Below are 16111 nucleotides of genomic sequence, written 5' to 3' on the forward strand. Positions count from 1 at the left end.
CCATCTTCTCCTTGGGTGATTTGTCTTGGGGCCTCACTTGTGGTGATGTGCTCCCATAGACCTCTTCCTCCAAGAGCTGTCCTGGTCAATCTCGACCAAGTAATGTAGTTAGGACCCTTCAGGGTGACTGGAATCCTCACTAGCTGGTGTTGCTCCATCTTTGCTTGCTACTGGGTAAAAGAAAATGAAAGAGATTCTGAAGAAAGTAAACCAAACAAGTGAAAGAGTAAGGTGAATAGAATAGATTTGCGGAAGCAGTTTGGTGTTCAAGAGCTTTGATGCTCTGATACCATGTTAGAAATTAAAGAACATAGTGAAGAACAAGAGAGAGAGAAAAAGAGAGAGAGTAAAGAAGGATAATCTTATTCACTTGATTGATTTGCTTATGAGAACATCTCATATATATAGTGGTTACAAGTATGGTAAATGGTAGATGAGATATGATAAACTAATAATTCATTGTTTTGAGACCTTAACCCACCATGCATGCTTGTCCCTTGTAGTGGCATCTCCATTGTCTTGAGACCTTAACCAACCATGCATGTTTGTCCCTTGTAGTGGTATCTCCATTGTCTTGAGACCTTAACCCACCATCTTGTTTCTTATTACTTCATTTTTACACTTACCGGATCGGTGGTCTCGTAAATGAGTTGATAGCAAACAGGAGAAAGGCAACGCAGCGCACAATTCTCTTTTGCTATTGGAGAAGATTTGCATTGCCAACCCCATAACCCACTGTTTTGTTTTCCACATACACAACACAAGTGAGCCAAAGAACAGAAAACAAAAAAAAAAAAGAGCTAAGAATCAGCTAACTACTTGTAGAAACTTTGAACTTAATAAAGCAAACAAGTTTAACCAAATATCATCCTACAAATGATCCATTATATCTCAGAACTCACCAAAAGCGACTCACCTCTCTATATCAGCATAGCATTCTCTCTTCTTCTCCCTTATCTCCGCATCCTACAAATTGATTTCTCCCACAGAGTCAAGCTCCCATGTTCCCCAACGGAGCTTTATACTTACTGAGTCCTCTAACACAGAGATTTTAGGCGGGACTTACGGATAAGGGACGAGGAGACTTAGAGAAAGCACAGGGCGCGCGCGAAGCTCAGTGAGAGTAAAAGAAGAACGCAAACGATGCTTGAACGAGCTCGGGAAATCTCCATCTCGAGCTCTTTCTTCTTCTCCTCCGATCGCAGTCGCTAGTGCCAGCCTTTTGATTTGAACGAACCTGGTTTGCCTAATACCAGCTGCGGAACTCTCGAGATAACCGAATTGGTCTGTCTACTCCTGTTTATCAAATGGGCTTACAGTGGAAGAAGCAAGTACAATAGTACATGATAGATGAGTGTATATATATATGGTGATGATTGGTTGCATTATAGATTCAAAAGTTTTCTTGTAAGATTTAGAACTGAGAAACATATCGCGATCCTAAAAGAATAATTGGAAGTTCCTCTTAGTTTTGAACATTAACAAACATATGTGTCGATAAGATTACCCCCTTTGATACTAAACATAAGAATTTAACTAGATCAGTGCACAGGTGCATGTTTTAAAGTATATGTAAACTTTAGAAAAAGGAAAATTTAACGATTCCATCTAATTATTGTTTAAAGTATGTATTTCATCATTGTGCCATGTAACAGAGACGTCCGTAAAATGTTGTGAGCCATAAACATTGTAGTAAGAATTTTAAGGTGAGCGGTAAAATCGATGGCATTTCAAATTATTTGATCAGTTAAATAATCAATATAACAATGACCGGTTTGATAGTCCATAAAAAATTAAGGTTTGTATGTTGGGTAATTATGTTTCTAGTATTGTATATCTGTTTTTTTTGAAACATCAATATATGGTTTATACATAACTCCAGTGAATTTATATGGTTTTGGGTTTGTATGAAATTGTATTCTTATGATCAGTTATGGTTTTGGGTGTGTATGACTTGGTTTGATCTCTAATCTCACGTTTACATTTTATACGTATGTCATATTTCTTGTTTGATTAGCATAGGACCAACACAAAAACATGTCTAAAGATATTACAAAATTACAGGCCCATTCGTGTATGTTTGTTTTTTATATAGACTCATTCGTATAGTATATGTAGATTTAGGAAGTTAATTATAAAATATTAAACAAATACATTGCTATCAATGTTTCCAAACAACTTTTTTTTTTATTACTATCCATATTTCTAAACATATCTAAATGGTACTTTTACTTTGATAAGATGGATTTTATGAAACATATATATGTGGTTTATACATAACTCTAGTGAATTTATATGGTTTTGGGTTTGTATGAAATAGTATTCTTATGATCAGTTATGGTTTTGGGTGTGTATGACTTGGTTTGATCTCTAATCTCACGTTTACATTTTATATGTATATCATATTTCTTGTTTGATTAGCATTGGACCAACACAAAAACATGATATTACAAAATTACAGGCCCATTCGTGTATGTTTGTTTTTTATATAGACTCATTCGTATAGTATATGTAGATTTAGGAAGTTAATTATAAAATATTAAATTAATACATTGCTATCAATGTTTTCAAACAACATTTTATTCTTTTTTTTACTACTATCCATGTTTCCAAACATATCTAAATGGTACTTCTATTTTAATAAGATAGATTTTATATGTATGTCATATTTCTTGTTTGATTAGCATTGGACCAACACAAAAACATGTCTATAAAGATATTACAAAATTACAGGCTCATTCATGTATGCTTGTTTTTTTATATAGACCCATTCGTATAGTATATGTAGATTTAGGAAGTTAATTATAAAATATTAAATTAATACATTGCTATCAATGTTTCCAAACAAATTTTTATTCTTTTTTTTACTACTATTCATGTTTCCAAACATATCTAAATGGTACTTCTACTTTAATAAAATAGATATATTTTTGAAATTTTTTTATTTTTCGCCAGTCCAATCAAGAGTTGTAAGTAAGTAAGTAATTAACATATACATATTCAACATAGAGCACTAAGAGAATCTTTTGGTCAGAAATTTACTGCACAGAGAATGCAATACGATGATTAGGTATTTTAACATTTCATAAACTATATTAAAAGAACAAATTCTTGTAATTGATTGTTAATGGAGCTAGTAATTCTACTGGAATAATAATGTCTTGATAAAATTTTCCATTGGCCAGAAACAATAAATATGGCAAATCTCTAATAATGTCTTCGTTCATTTGAAAGCTACCAAAACTCTAGCAGATTTTGATTTAGCTGTTGTCCATGAAAACTTTGAAGATGGTGGACAAGCTGAACACACTCCAAAATCCCGACACGTTATTGGAAAACTGAAAAGTGAGACTGAGAAAAACAATTTTCATCGCAGTGCTCCAATCATCATAGTTAGAACCATCGAGCTGAATGCAAATGAGTTGTAAACCTGGATTATCTGAGTTGTTCATGTACAGAGGAGACTGAGTCAATGAATCCTATCTTGTTGTTAGGAAGTGATGTATCGATTGGTGAATCAACAGAAACCGATGGAGATCGCGAAGGAGAGCGAGGCACAACATTCGATCGAGACGAGTTACGAGTCGTACGGCGAGGTATCTTCTTAATAGACACCATCGGAGCTCAAAATCGATAGATTAGAAACGAAATCGAGCGAAGAAGATGAATAACGAAGCGGAATCAAGTGATAAAAGAGCTTTGTGATGGCTTTGATACCATATTACATGTTGAAGTCGAGAGTAATGGAGATCGAGAGCAGTGGAGAAGAAAGAGTTTGTTAGGAAAAATGTATATTCATTTCTTAATCCTACCGTTTACAAGCTAACGTCTTTATATACAATACATATTTACTAAACCGGAATAGATAAACTGAACCAGCGAAAATAAACCAATTCAGCTAACCAAGTAACCTGGTTTATACTTCAATATTATCCATCTCAAGAATTTACTGAAGAGCGATGATAGAGAGCGACGAAGACAAGGCGCTGCCGGAGATAGAGAGCGACGAAGACAAGGCAGCAGATAAAGAGCGACAGCGTCAAGGCGCTGCCGGAGATAGAGAGCGACGAAAACAAGGCGCTGCCGGAGTCGGAACCGAATCCTAAGAAAGGATGGTTTGACTTTACCAACACTAAAGAGTCCAAGATTCAGAATGTAAACAACCCGAAGACGCTGCTGGAGGATGAGAACAGAGTCGCGATTTGAGGCATCATTCCTGCGTTTTGTGATTCTTTTAATTAGTTACCTAATGCAATCATATATCTTTTCGTAATAGGAGCTTAGAAAGTGTAAAAATGTTATTTTTTTATGATTAACATCACCATTTTGTCAATTTCTTGTAAGCAGAAAGAACAATCATTGAATTGCTTGTATATGCATGCTTCTTTGTGATCTTTGTTTAACATATTGAAAAAAATCAAAACTCTATCAGATTTTGATTTAGTTGTTGCCCATGAAAACTTTGAAGATGGTGGACAAGCTGAACACACTCCAAAATCCCTGACACTTTATTGGAAAACTGAAAAGTGAGACTGAAAAAATCAATTTAGACATTTCTAACATACTCACAAGTGTTATTTCAGAGGTGATTGGTTGCATTAGACGTTCAGCCATCTTATTCGAGAAAGTTAAATAAATAGGAATTGTTGATATTCAAATTTGAAAATTAATTTGGATATTTAGCAAAGATAAAAAAAAATTTACAATTGAGAAAGCTATCGTCATCCTAAAATAATAATTGTAAGCCCCTCTAAGTTTTAAAACATTCAAACTAATGTATGCATCAACAAGGTTATATCACTTTGGTACTAAACATAAGAGTATAAAATGAAATTTTGATTTTTTCCCCCATTTATTCAGTAGCTAGTTGTAAGTTAGCAATGTAATTCACATATATCTATTCAAACATAGACCACTAACATTATCTTTGGGTCAGAAATTTACTCCACAACGAAACCAATAAGATGATTATGTATTTAAAACCATCATAACCTATATTTTAATTGATTGTTATTGGAGCTAGTAATTCTAGTGGAGTAATGATCCTACAACTTAACAAATAGGAAATACAAAGAAAAAATCTTCTCTCCTTCGTAACATTCGAACTTTTTCCAGAGAGAAAGACATTGATATTTTTTTTGGGTTGAATTTTTTATTTAATGATCAATTTTACCTTCTGTTTTGTCGGATTTTAGTTCGTTTAGACGAATTTTGTTTTGGATGTGCTTCTTGTAAAGCATCAGAAAGCTTGCACGTGGACGAACACGAACCAACACATAGTTTTTCTCTATTTATGCTTTTATTTTATATTTTTTTTGTTTTTTTATATTTGTTTTGTTGAACTTCACTTTTTATATCTGATACCAATTCTCTTAGTCCGTTGGACTTACTAATAGAACCTTTTTTTTGAAAGACTTATTAATAGAACTTGGTCGACAAAAAAAAAACAACTTCAAAAATAGGTACTGCAAATGAAAGTTAATTATAAAGAATCAATCAAAACTATTATTTTAAGACGAAGATGTATCCAGACTGATCATGATCATAAATCAATGTGAGAGAAACGTAACATTCTCACGATCATAAATCAATATATCAATAGTGTTGCTGCATTCCAGTTATATTAATAACTACGATAAGAAATGCGTCTTTTGCGCAGAGTAAATTTATATAAAAATTATTTAAGAAATTTCATATGGAAAATAAAATTTATATTATTGATCGAGTTAATATTTTTGGTTCTTAAACAATTTTTTAAAAACTTTTTTGTTAATTACATAATTTGTTTACTAACGAACTGGTCCCATTTTTAAAAATATTTTAGGTCAAAAAATTATTTATCGCATAAAAACATGACGATTATGCCGAAAAATCTCATGCCTACTATTTGGTTACAATGAAACTATGTCAGCTCGGTTTTATATCATGATTTATCAATTTAAAAGTTAATTATGGTTATGAGAAGTTTATGTTCACGTGTCAATCCTATCTATCTTCGATATTTTTCTCATTTTTGTGTCATTTTAGTTATTGCTCTATATCAATATTTATTTTTGTGTTTATTCTCATTTCTTTCTCTTATTTTGGCCTGAGATTTAGAAAAAAATTTAAGTTTCAAAATTATTAAAGAGATACATACTTAGGTTAAGATCTGCGCCTTGTGCAGATAAATATTTTATATTTATTATCTATTTTATATTTTTCTGCATATTATGAAAAAATAAAATAATAATTATATATTAAATAACTAAGAAATCAGTTATTATTATGTAATAAATTGGCTTGCACATATAAATCAAATGACCACTCTTGTTTATTCGCAATCATTTTAGGATAAATAAATCAAAACAATTAATCTTATCTGTCGTTTATGATATATAATTAAATTTAAACGATATGAAGTATATATATATTAACATAAACACCTATTAAACTAAAATTATTTATTTATATGATTTTACTATCATTGTATCTTATTATAGAAAAAAAATTAAACATTGATCACAAAAGTTTATGTGAGACTTTTAACAGTTTTAGTAATTTATACTCGTTTTGAAAAATTGAAAATATAACATATACAAAAAAATCGAAATTTTTAATATATGATTAATGTAATTGTGTAATTTATTTCAATAATAAAGAATTAAACAAAAATGATAGAAAGTATACAGATTATTAGCAAATCTTCATTATTTAAAATCATTAATTACCATATATATCATAATTACATTAGGTAATTCCGTAAGTTTTATTTAAAGAAATAATATATAATAAATTTCAATTTGATAAATGAATGGTCCATAATTGACATACTATATAATATAACACTAGGATAAGACATGCGTCTTGCGCAGGGTAAATTTATATGAAAATTATTTAAGAAATATCGTATGAAAAAAAAAATTATATTATTGATCGAATTTATATATATTTAGCCCTTAAACAATTTCTTAAAAACTTTTTTGTTAATTACATAATTTGTTTACTAATGAACTGATCTCATTTTAAAAAATATTTTAGATCAAAAAATTATTTATCGCATAAAAACCTAACGTTTAGGTCGAAGAATCTCATGCCTACTATTTGATTACATGAAACTACGTCAGCTCAGTTTTATATCATGATTTAACAACTCAAAAGTTAATTATGGTTATGAGAAGTTTACGTTCACGTGCCAATGTTATCTATCTTCGATATTTTTCTCCTTTTTGTGCCATTTTGGTTATTGCTCGATATAAATATTGATTTTTGAGTTTATTCTCATTTCTTTCTTTTATTTTGGCCTTAGATTTAGAAAATGTTTAAGATTCAAAATTATTAAAGAGATACATACTTCGGTTAAGATATGCGCCTTGTACAGAATAAATATTTATTTTATATTTTTCTGCATATTATGAAATAATAAAATAATAATTATATATTTAAATAATTAAAAAATAAGTTATTATTATGTAATAAATTGGCTTACACATATAAATCAAATGACGGCTCTTATTTATTCGCAATCATTTTAGAATAAATAAATCAAAACAATCAATCTTATCTATCGTATGATATATAATTAAATTTAAACGATGTGAAGTATATATATTAACATAAACACCTATTAAAATAAAATTATTTATTTATATGATTTTATTATCATTGTATCTTATTATAAAAAAAAATTAAACATTGATCACAAAAGTTTATGTGAGACTTTTAACAGTTTTAGTAATTTATACTCGTTTTGAAAAGTTAAAAATACAACATATACAAAAAAAATCTAAAATTTTAATATACGATTAATGTAATTGTGTAATTTATTTTAATAGTATAGAATTAAACAAAAATGATAGAAAGTATACAAATTATTAGCAAATCTTCATTATTTAAAATCATTAATTACTATATATATCGTAATCACATTAGGTAATTCTATAGGTTTTATTTAAGGAAATAATATATAATAAATAGTCACCTTGCTTAAGTTAATATCATATGATATCATATAGTTGGTATTAAATGTTTCTAGTGAGATATAAAAATCGAATTGGACCAACATGTTTTTCAATTTCAATGTGAGACTGACACGTATGACTAATTAACTACCTAATTGATTGACACATAAACAATGAGTCTTTTTTAATTATTACAAAATTGAGGTTACATCTTTTCAAATGTTCCTCAATTAATACATAGGGGATTCCCTAATAATTTAATTTTGGACTAACAAAATTGTCAATTGATTTCAAGCTGCCACGTAAACAAATTAACATTCCAATTACGTGACAACTCATCGTGACACTTTTTAATTAGTACAAACTACATGTTCTAAACTTTTTAAATGCTTCTCTATTAATATATAGGGGATGTTAAACTATTGTTCATTAATTTTTAACATAATAATTTTAACAGTTTTAGTAATTTTGTTGTTTTTTTAAATTCAAAATATAACATATACGAAAAATCTATATTTTAATTTTATAGCTAATTTGATTGTTTAATTTATTTTAATAATATAAAATTAAACAAAAACAATGGATGAAATATAAATTGTTATCAAATATTTATTATTTGAATCATTAATTATCATATATATATTAGTCATATTTGGTAATTCTGTAGCTTTTATTTAAGGAAAGAAAAGAACATAGTAATTGTACACTTTAATTAATTTTATGATTAGTTTAATGAAAAGTATAATATATACTTAATTGGACCAACATATTTTCTAAGGATTCTGAATTTCATTCTGGTGATGACACGTGCCTACACTTAAAAATTGTAATGTTTCTCAATTAATATATAAGGGATATTTATTTGTTTTTTTTTAATTTACGTTCTTTTACATTCTAAGCTTTGTATATCCATTAGCCATTAATCATTAATCAGGGGCGTCCATGTTGGAGGCCATAAACATTTTAGTAAAGCTTTAATAAATAAAAAATTTAAACAAATTTAGGGGATTTTTTAGTGTAATTTTTTAAAGAAAATCGGAGGCCCTAGTCTAATGTTTCACTTCGTTATACGCAGGACCGCCCCTGCCATTAACTAATGATAGTTCTAAAAAATATTAAAACACATGTTTTTGGACTCATTTTCAAGGGAGAGGAACCATTGTGACTAACTGGCTCTAGTCAACAGATGTTAAAAAAATTGTCAGGGTTACACATTAGTTTCTTTTATTAGATATATTTTTATAGAAAAGTGGAGATCATGTATTAGACATCGTGAACTTACGTCGCATCTTGGTTGGTAGCACGATAACCATATGTATATACCATGTAGTCTTATTATATAAGATAATATAATACTTTCTTACGTGGAATATGACATATTTCCACAATCCCTCGTACTCCCTCCGTTCTTTAATTAGATTTTATTTCAGAAAAATATATTTTTTGTGTTTTCTATGAATAAATTGTAAATTTCAAAAAAATTAATTGATTTTATTGAATTACTATTGGTTAAAATTTATTGAAAATTAATAATTACAGAAAACGATATATTTATTATGGTAGTTTAATGTGTGTTTTTTAATATGTGTGAAAATAATAAAAAGTCTATCTTTGTGGAACTGAAGAAGTATTAAAAAACTGGAAAAAACTATATTCCCCGAATTAATCCGTCTGTATATCACCTTTAATATAAGCCAATGTCTCTTAACAACTTCACAATGACACTACCATATTTAAATGTTATATTTGTCCCTTCGGGGACATCCGATAAAATTGGAACGATACAGAGAAGATTAGCATGGCCCCTGCGCAAGGATGACACGCACAAATCGAGAAATGGTCCAAATTTTTCTTTCTCAAAAAAAATGACACTACCATATTAAAAAAAATTCATAGTCATTTAGCGAATGAAGGAAAATAAATAGATATATAAAATTAAGTCCTCATTTAGCGGTCTTTCCTGTTTCTGTTACATCCAATTGTCCGGATAAAGAAATTAAGAAAAAACGAAAAAACCATAGTCTAATTCAAGAAACACACACAATACACAAAAGAGGAAGAAAGAAAAAAAACACGATCTCTAGGTCTTGTTCATCCGTGTTTCAGATCTAGTGGTCGGGAATTCGAATGGATCAAAGAACAGGTGATCCAAGAATATACATCGTCACTCTTCTCTTTCTTTCATGCATCCTCACAGGAGGAGTCCTTCTCGGGCTTTACCTCGTCCAACATGATCCAAATCCTCTGTTTCTACAAGCGGGTATGTTCTTCGTTGGTATCCCATGGTTCTTCTGGTTCTTGGCTTACATCTACTCTTGTCTCCTCAAGCCTTGCATCCTCTCCATAAGCCAAAGAGTTTCCAGATTCGATCCTGAGAAAGGCGGGGAGGAGGAGGAGAAAAACAATAAAAGCATCACGGAAATCGTCATGTCGGATTCACATCCCGTGGCTGCGGTGGAGCCGAGGAATTCGCCGAGGGACGGAGAGAAGCACGTGCAGTTCGGGAATGTGGTGGTTCTTGGAGATGAAGGAGGAGTAAAAGCAGCAGAAGAGGAGGAGGAGGAGGATCTAAATGAAAGAAGTACTAATAAACTGATTCCGGATCATATGAGAATGGGAGACGAAGATCATCAAGAACATCATGATGAGAGTGGCGTTGATAAGGATTGCGATAGAACTCCTTTGAGATTATCCGTGGGGAACAGATGATTTGATGATACTGAATGATCAGGAACTGATCGTCTTTTTGGGTTGTTAACTATGGTTTGAACAGAGAGGAAAGGCTTTGAAAAAGCTGAACCCTAATAGACGTGTGAGACAAGGAACATTGTTTTTGAGTATGAACTTAAGTAACATGTGAAAGTCCATAGAAGATTTTGTTTTGTTTTAGCTTTCTTTCTATTGTTCTTCTGGTTTTGGATGAATTCAGAAAATAATCAATAACAAAAAAAAAAACATCTTCTCCAATGTCAAAACCCTAATAGACGTGTGAGACAAGGAACATCGTAGTTTTGAGTATGAACTAAAATACCATGTCAAAGTCTATAGAATAATTTGTTTTGTTGTAGATTTATTTGCACTGTTCTCATGGTTTTGGATGAATTGAGAAAATAATCATTAACAAAAAAAAAACAGCCAATGTCAGAAAGAGAGCAACAACAAGAACAGAACAAAGTGTCTTATCTGAAGTTATTTGTTTATTTATTTGTAGAGATGATGAATCTTCTTCTTCTTGTTGTTGTTCTTGGCATCACAGGTGCAAGCATCATCTGAAGAAGAAGTAGTCAAGCAACCAAACTTCCTCTTCACTTGACTCCACACACTTACCTTCTTCGCCTTCTTCCATCGATGAATAACACATTCATGATCCTGAATCTCCATCCCTAACAGCTTCTCACTCATCTTCTCCATCTCATCCTCATCGCTCCAAACCGTAACCTCTTCTTCCTCTACCTTCTCTTCTCCTCCCTTAATCTCTTTCGCCACTGTATCCCTTATCTGAAGCTGAGGAACAAACAAAATCTGAACAACAACCCTAAGAGGAAGCCTCTGGTTCTTCGCAGCTTCCTCGCATCCTTGCCTAGAAAGTTTCTTACAGTCAAGAACCTTACAAGCTTCCATCTTCTCAGACTCGGTCAAGTATCCACGCCTCTCCAAGAAAACATCAACCGCTCTGTAAATCCCATCTGAGTACCTCAAAACACCGAGCGAAATCGCCGCCGTGATCTCCCCTAACGCCACAAACGCCTCCAGCTTCAGAGAAGTATCCTCACTCGCAGCTAATAACAGAAACTCCTCCAAGAGCTTCGCCACTTTGACGAAAACAGAAACGTCTTCGGAGTCTTCTTCTTCGTTGGTGTAGTTAGAGTAAAAGCTAGTGACCACAGTTCTAACGAGCTGGATGTCTTTCTCTCCGTATCCTTGCGTTAGAATCTTGAGATCCGTTGGTGTAGCCATGTCGAGCTGTTTGCTGACTCTGATCCCAAACCCATTTCGACATTCAGAGCTAGCTTCTAACGAGATAGAATGTTTTAGCGTCTTGAACAAGAACTCGCAAGAGATGAGCCCTCTCTTGTGAGGCAAAAGCCTCTCAACCGCTTCGACAACTTCTCTTTTCTTGCCTGACACGCTATCTTCCTCGTCCAAAACCCATTTCTTCGTATAGTTACATACCGATGAAACGATGTATTCAACAGGAATGCTGCGTGATTCCGTAGCTCGGATCATCAAAGGCTCGTAAAACCGAAGCGGGAGAGTGATCAAATCTTCAGACTTCCAGTCGTTATCAAACAGTCTTCTCCTAGGGTTAGGTCTATACTCACTTGTTGTTTCCTCTCTGTTCTTGATCGGTTCGCCGAGGAGTCTTGGATCGTAGGAAGCTTTTTCGATAAGGGAATCGAAGAAGAGATCCACGAGTTCGAAATCCGCTAGCTTGTCGAGACTCTTGTCCCCTGAACGAAGAGCGTTTACGGTCTCGTTCCAGCTGGGTAGAACTCGTGTTTCTAAGAAACTAGATGCCTTTCCCAGCAAGTTATCAGTGCTGTGTTCTTCTTTCATCCCTAAGTAGTAGGCTATGCAGAGAACGGATACGATGTTATCAGACGAAAGGTTCACTTTGTAGCCGTAGCAGAACTTAGCAACGAGCTTGAAGGTTTCTGGATCAGTTTCTATATCGCGTAGGATACAGGGAAGCTCATCGATCTTGTTTCTCTCGAGTAATGAGCTCACTGTCGCTGATCTCTTTGCTATAGTTTCCTACACAAACAAAAAAAAACTGAAAAATTAGGAAACAATCTCTCTTTTTGATAAATCTAATGGAGAATAGAAAGAAACATACTTTGGAGAGATGAAACGCAACATCCTTAACGTTGATATGAAGCTCTGACTTCGAGTTTCTTCAAACAAAATGAATATTTATGTGTTTAAATCAGGAATGATGATACTAATCTGAAATAGAACAGATGACGAAACCTTACCTGGTTTCAAAATCTGACATCTTTTCTTGAAGGAATGTGTGTTTATGAGTTGGTCTGTGTTTTAGGCTTCAACAACACAAAGTACTTAGTTTCATCATGTGTTCTGCAACAACGGAAGGTAAAAGCAGAGAAGCATAGGGCCAAACACACAAATAATTCAAAAACAAAATCAAGAGACCTGCGGAGATATAGGAATCAAGTTAAGTTGTTTGTTACCAATTTAATTTTTTTTTAAAAAGCAAAAAATAATGACTCAAATCTTATCATCAAATGAATTTACACAGGTGCAATAACAAAATACATATTATGTAAATCTATAATCTTTATTATCATCATCATATCATATATGAACATGTCAAATATAGTTAAAAAAAAGTCTTATACAAAGTGAAGTGTGAGTCTACAACACTATTGCAACTTCAAAGACTTGTAAATGTCTTAAGAACTTGATGGTACATGTGTTGTTGAATGGTTCTGAGTGTGACCAGAGACATCAGCGGCACCTAAAGACAAAGATCCTTATCAAAAACTTGTTCCGAGGCCAAACAAAGATGCGAAGAGACAAACTAGAAGAAATGATTTACTTCTCTCAAGAAGCAGCTTAGAACCAGAATAAGAGAACAACCGAACAGCATTTGTATAGCTTAGTTCCGCGAGTTCTTCGTTGTTCATGTCCAACAACCTTGCTACATACCCGAGTACCTGTAACCGTAATTGATTAGGGTCTTATATGAGAAAGAAGATTGGTTTAAGCATTCATTAAGCAACAACAACACATACGGTATGAATGTTAGCAGGGTGATTAAGTGTTTCCTTCGGCAATTTCATCGAGCCGCCACTGGAGGAAGCATTAGACTCAAGATCCTGAGATGAGTTTCCTTTTTCTGGCAGCAGAGAAGGATCTCCTTGTACAAAGTAGAGAGTCCCTGACTCTGACTTTGGTAATGCATCCGGTGAATCAGTCTCTAATAAGATCCTATCAGAAGGAACCTACCAAGAAGAACTGAAATCAAGATTCTATTCCACCTAAAAACTGTAATCTACGAGTAGAGAAATATGGGAATCTTACTGCTTTCAACATCTTCTTGGCTTTCTTCTCGCTCATGGACATGAGAAAACCAGAGAAGGAGAAGTATGCACCGAGCTTTGCAAACTCAGGAACCATCTCAGCTGCGCCCAAGTACGAGTGAAGGATGACCCCAGCAGGAAAAGGCCCTACAGATCTGCGCATTACGGTACAACATCACACTTTTTGCTTTGCTACACACAACAGGAAGCAAAGGATCATACTTTGTTATCTCAAGTAGATCCCCAAATGCACGGACACAGTGAATGGACGCAGGTTTATTCAGTTCCTTTGCAAGTTCAAGCTGTCGACGAAACACTCCAACCTGAACATTTTTAAAAAATGCAGATTTTAGCATCAAACTATGTAAGCACAAAAGTTTCTTCTTTATCAATCATGAAACCTGATCTGAGAAATCAATCTCCCTTCCCTTAGACCCTTTGTCCAAACCAATCTGTTACAATGAATAAGAAAAGCAGCTTCAACCAACAACGAATAGGTTTTCTTCAAATCAAAAGAGACAAGAGACATTTACTTCTCCAACAGCAGCAGTAGGAGTGGTCTCAAACATGCTCTTCAACGTCTCAAACCATTGAGGACTCCTCTCTGCTACATACCTATACTCAAGACACTCAAAAGGACCTTTAAAGTCTGAAACTTGACCAGTAACTGAATGTATATATTACATACACAGAGTTCGTACCATGGATGGATACCAAAGCAGGGAACAACAGAAGGGTATTTCACTCCCATCTCTTTGACCAAGTTCCAATCTTTCTATCCAAAATTAAACGAAGCCCAAATTCAATTCAGTTAAATGTAAAAGCTATCATTTTGGAAATCTCTGACAGAGCCTAACCTCGGAGACTCCATTAACGGCGAAGGCAGAGACGCCGGAAGCTACAGCGGAGGAGATGAGCTGAGGAGCTTTGCTGATAATCCTGGGGTCTTGAAGGTGACAGTGCGCGTCGAACAGTTTCATCTTCTCAGAACCGCTTCGTAATGTTTCTTCTGAGTTTTCCAAACTACAGTTTCTGCTTTTTCTCCCTTTTCCTTCTACCCTGTATTTTTGTAAAAATTCTACATTGACCCCAATACTATATAATTGATATAACAACTCCGTTATTACAACTAGGATGTGGACCCCGCGAAATGGCAGGAAAGTTAATATTAAGTTTTCACTATTAATTTAAACTGATTAAATATAACTATTTTAAAAAATATATATATAAACTGACATAGTTAAAATAGAAATTAAATATGAAAAATAAGATATTAGAAATTTATTATAAATAAATTTATTGAAAACACTAATGTCAAAGTGATGCAACCCTTCAAAAGTATTAGGTTTAATAATCACTATTAAAATTTCAATATTATTTTAGAAATTATTATACATTAAATGTTTAAAACCAAAATGATAATATATAAAATGTTTTTAAAAATATATAACTGATATATTTAAAATGAAAAGATGAAGATGAAAAATAAGAGTATTAGAATTGTATTATAAATAAAAGATATTAAAAACACTAATGCCAAAGTGATGCAATCCTTCAAAAATATTAACTAATGATAAAATATTGGTATAGGGAAATGATGGTTATCTCGAAAAAAATAAAACACGTGATAATCTTGAGAACCAAATATAAAGTATATATTTCACTTCCAAATAAAAATTATTTTACAACGTAAATATATTTTTTATAAAATATCAAATTATAAATACCAATTCAAATGTGAAACAAACAAGATAAATAGAAGTCTGAATTCATTAGGTTCACAAAATATATTGGAGCTCATTTCCAAAAATGTTTATTAAAAAGTATATATGTGAACAAATGAGTTTTTCCGGTGGATCTAAATTGGTATTCAATTTTACATTTTAAAATAATTTTAATAGTATATCGACAAAAAAAACAAAATAATAATAATTTTAATAGTATAAAATGGTTCTTCCAAATTATAATTTGAGATTAGGTAAATAAAATCGACAAATGAAAAATGTATGCAATAAAGTTTATGAGAAATAGAGTTGAAAAAGCATAAGTGTTAAAACTAAAATGAGATAACTTTCCATATAAATAAACGGTTATAACCAGAAAAAATTATAGTAAAACAAAATGCAA

The 16111-nt window shown here is 32.3% G+C and overlaps 3 protein-coding genes and 1 pseudogene across 4 annotated transcripts; 1 reads left to right on the top strand and 3 right to left on the bottom strand.

The window, feature by feature from the left end:
- LOC106316890 overlaps positions 1-1351 on the bottom strand; it is a 7932-nt pseudogene extending 6581 nt beyond the window's left edge.
- An 8595-nt stretch (positions 1352-9946) lies between these two features.
- LOC106317203 lies at positions 9947-10878 on the top strand. The gene has a single exon (XM_013755052.1). The coding sequence runs from the start codon at positions 10068-10070 to the stop codon at positions 10647-10649; it is 582 nt and encodes a 193-aa protein (XP_013610506.1). The 5' UTR covers positions 9947-10067; the 3' UTR covers positions 10650-10878.
- A 210-nt stretch (positions 10879-11088) lies between these two features.
- LOC106317048 (BTB/POZ domain-containing protein At5g17580) lies at positions 11089-13011 on the bottom strand. The gene is made up of 3 exons (XM_013754910.1): positions 12917-13011; positions 12778-12835; positions 11089-12695 (listed from the first exon to the last, which is right to left on the bottom strand). The coding sequence occupies exons 1-3, from the start codon at positions 12934-12936 to the stop codon at positions 11142-11144; spliced, it is 1632 nt and encodes a 543-aa protein (XP_013610364.1). The 5' UTR covers positions 12937-13011; the 3' UTR covers positions 11089-11141.
- A 209-nt stretch (positions 13012-13220) lies between these two features.
- LOC106316164 (uncharacterized deoxyribonuclease YabD) lies at positions 13221-15008 on the bottom strand. 2 transcript variants are annotated; one of them, XM_013754034.1, is made up of 9 exons: positions 14842-15008; positions 14686-14759; positions 14518-14599; positions 14386-14436; positions 14207-14307; positions 13986-14139; positions 13697-13906; positions 13501-13618; positions 13221-13419 (listed from the first exon to the last, which is right to left on the bottom strand). In XM_013754034.1, the coding sequence occupies exons 1-9, from the start codon at positions 14962-14964 to the stop codon at positions 13355-13357; spliced, it is 978 nt and encodes a 325-aa protein (XP_013609488.1). In that variant the 5' UTR covers positions 14965-15008; the 3' UTR covers positions 13221-13354. The 2 variants fall into 2 exon arrangements, with proteins under 2 accessions (XP_013609488.1, XP_013609489.1); XM_013754035.1 differs by having other exon boundaries at positions 14686-14755; positions 14842-14980.
- Positions 15009-16111: the final 1103 nt, after the last annotated feature.

The sequence above is a fragment of the Brassica oleracea genome, chromosome C9 (assembly GCF_000695525.1).
Source record: "Brassica oleracea var. oleracea cultivar TO1000 chromosome C9, BOL, whole genome shotgun sequence".
Classification (NCBI taxonomy): Eukaryota; Viridiplantae; Streptophyta; class Magnoliopsida; order Brassicales; family Brassicaceae; genus Brassica; species Brassica oleracea.

Coding starts and splice junctions, on each gene's coding strand:
- LOC106316164 (XM_013754034.1), bottom strand. CDS start 14,964: ATGAAACTGTTCGACGCGCACTGTCACCTTCAAGACCCCAGGATTATC. Junction 14,140..14,206: donor GATCTACTTGAGATAACAAA/GTATGATCCTTT, acceptor CGTAATGCGCAG/ATCTGTAGGGCCTTTTCCTG. Junction 13,619..13,696: donor ACCCTGCTAACATTCATACC/GTATGTGTTGTT, acceptor TTACGGTTACAG/GTACTCGGGTATGTAGCAAG.
- LOC106317048 (XM_013754910.1), bottom strand. CDS start 12,936: ATGTCAGATTTTGAAACCAG. Junction 12,836..12,916: donor ATGTCAGATTTTGAAACCAG/GTAAGGTTTCGT, acceptor TTTTGTTTGAAG/AAACTCGAAGTCAGAGCTTC. Junction 12,696..12,777: donor TTGCGTTTCATCTCTCCAAA/GTATGTTTCTTT, acceptor TTGTTTGTGTAG/GAAACTATAGCAAAGAGATC.
- LOC106317203 (XM_013755052.1), top strand. CDS start 10,068: ATGGATCAAAGAACAGGTGATCCAAGAATATACATCGTCACTCTTCTC.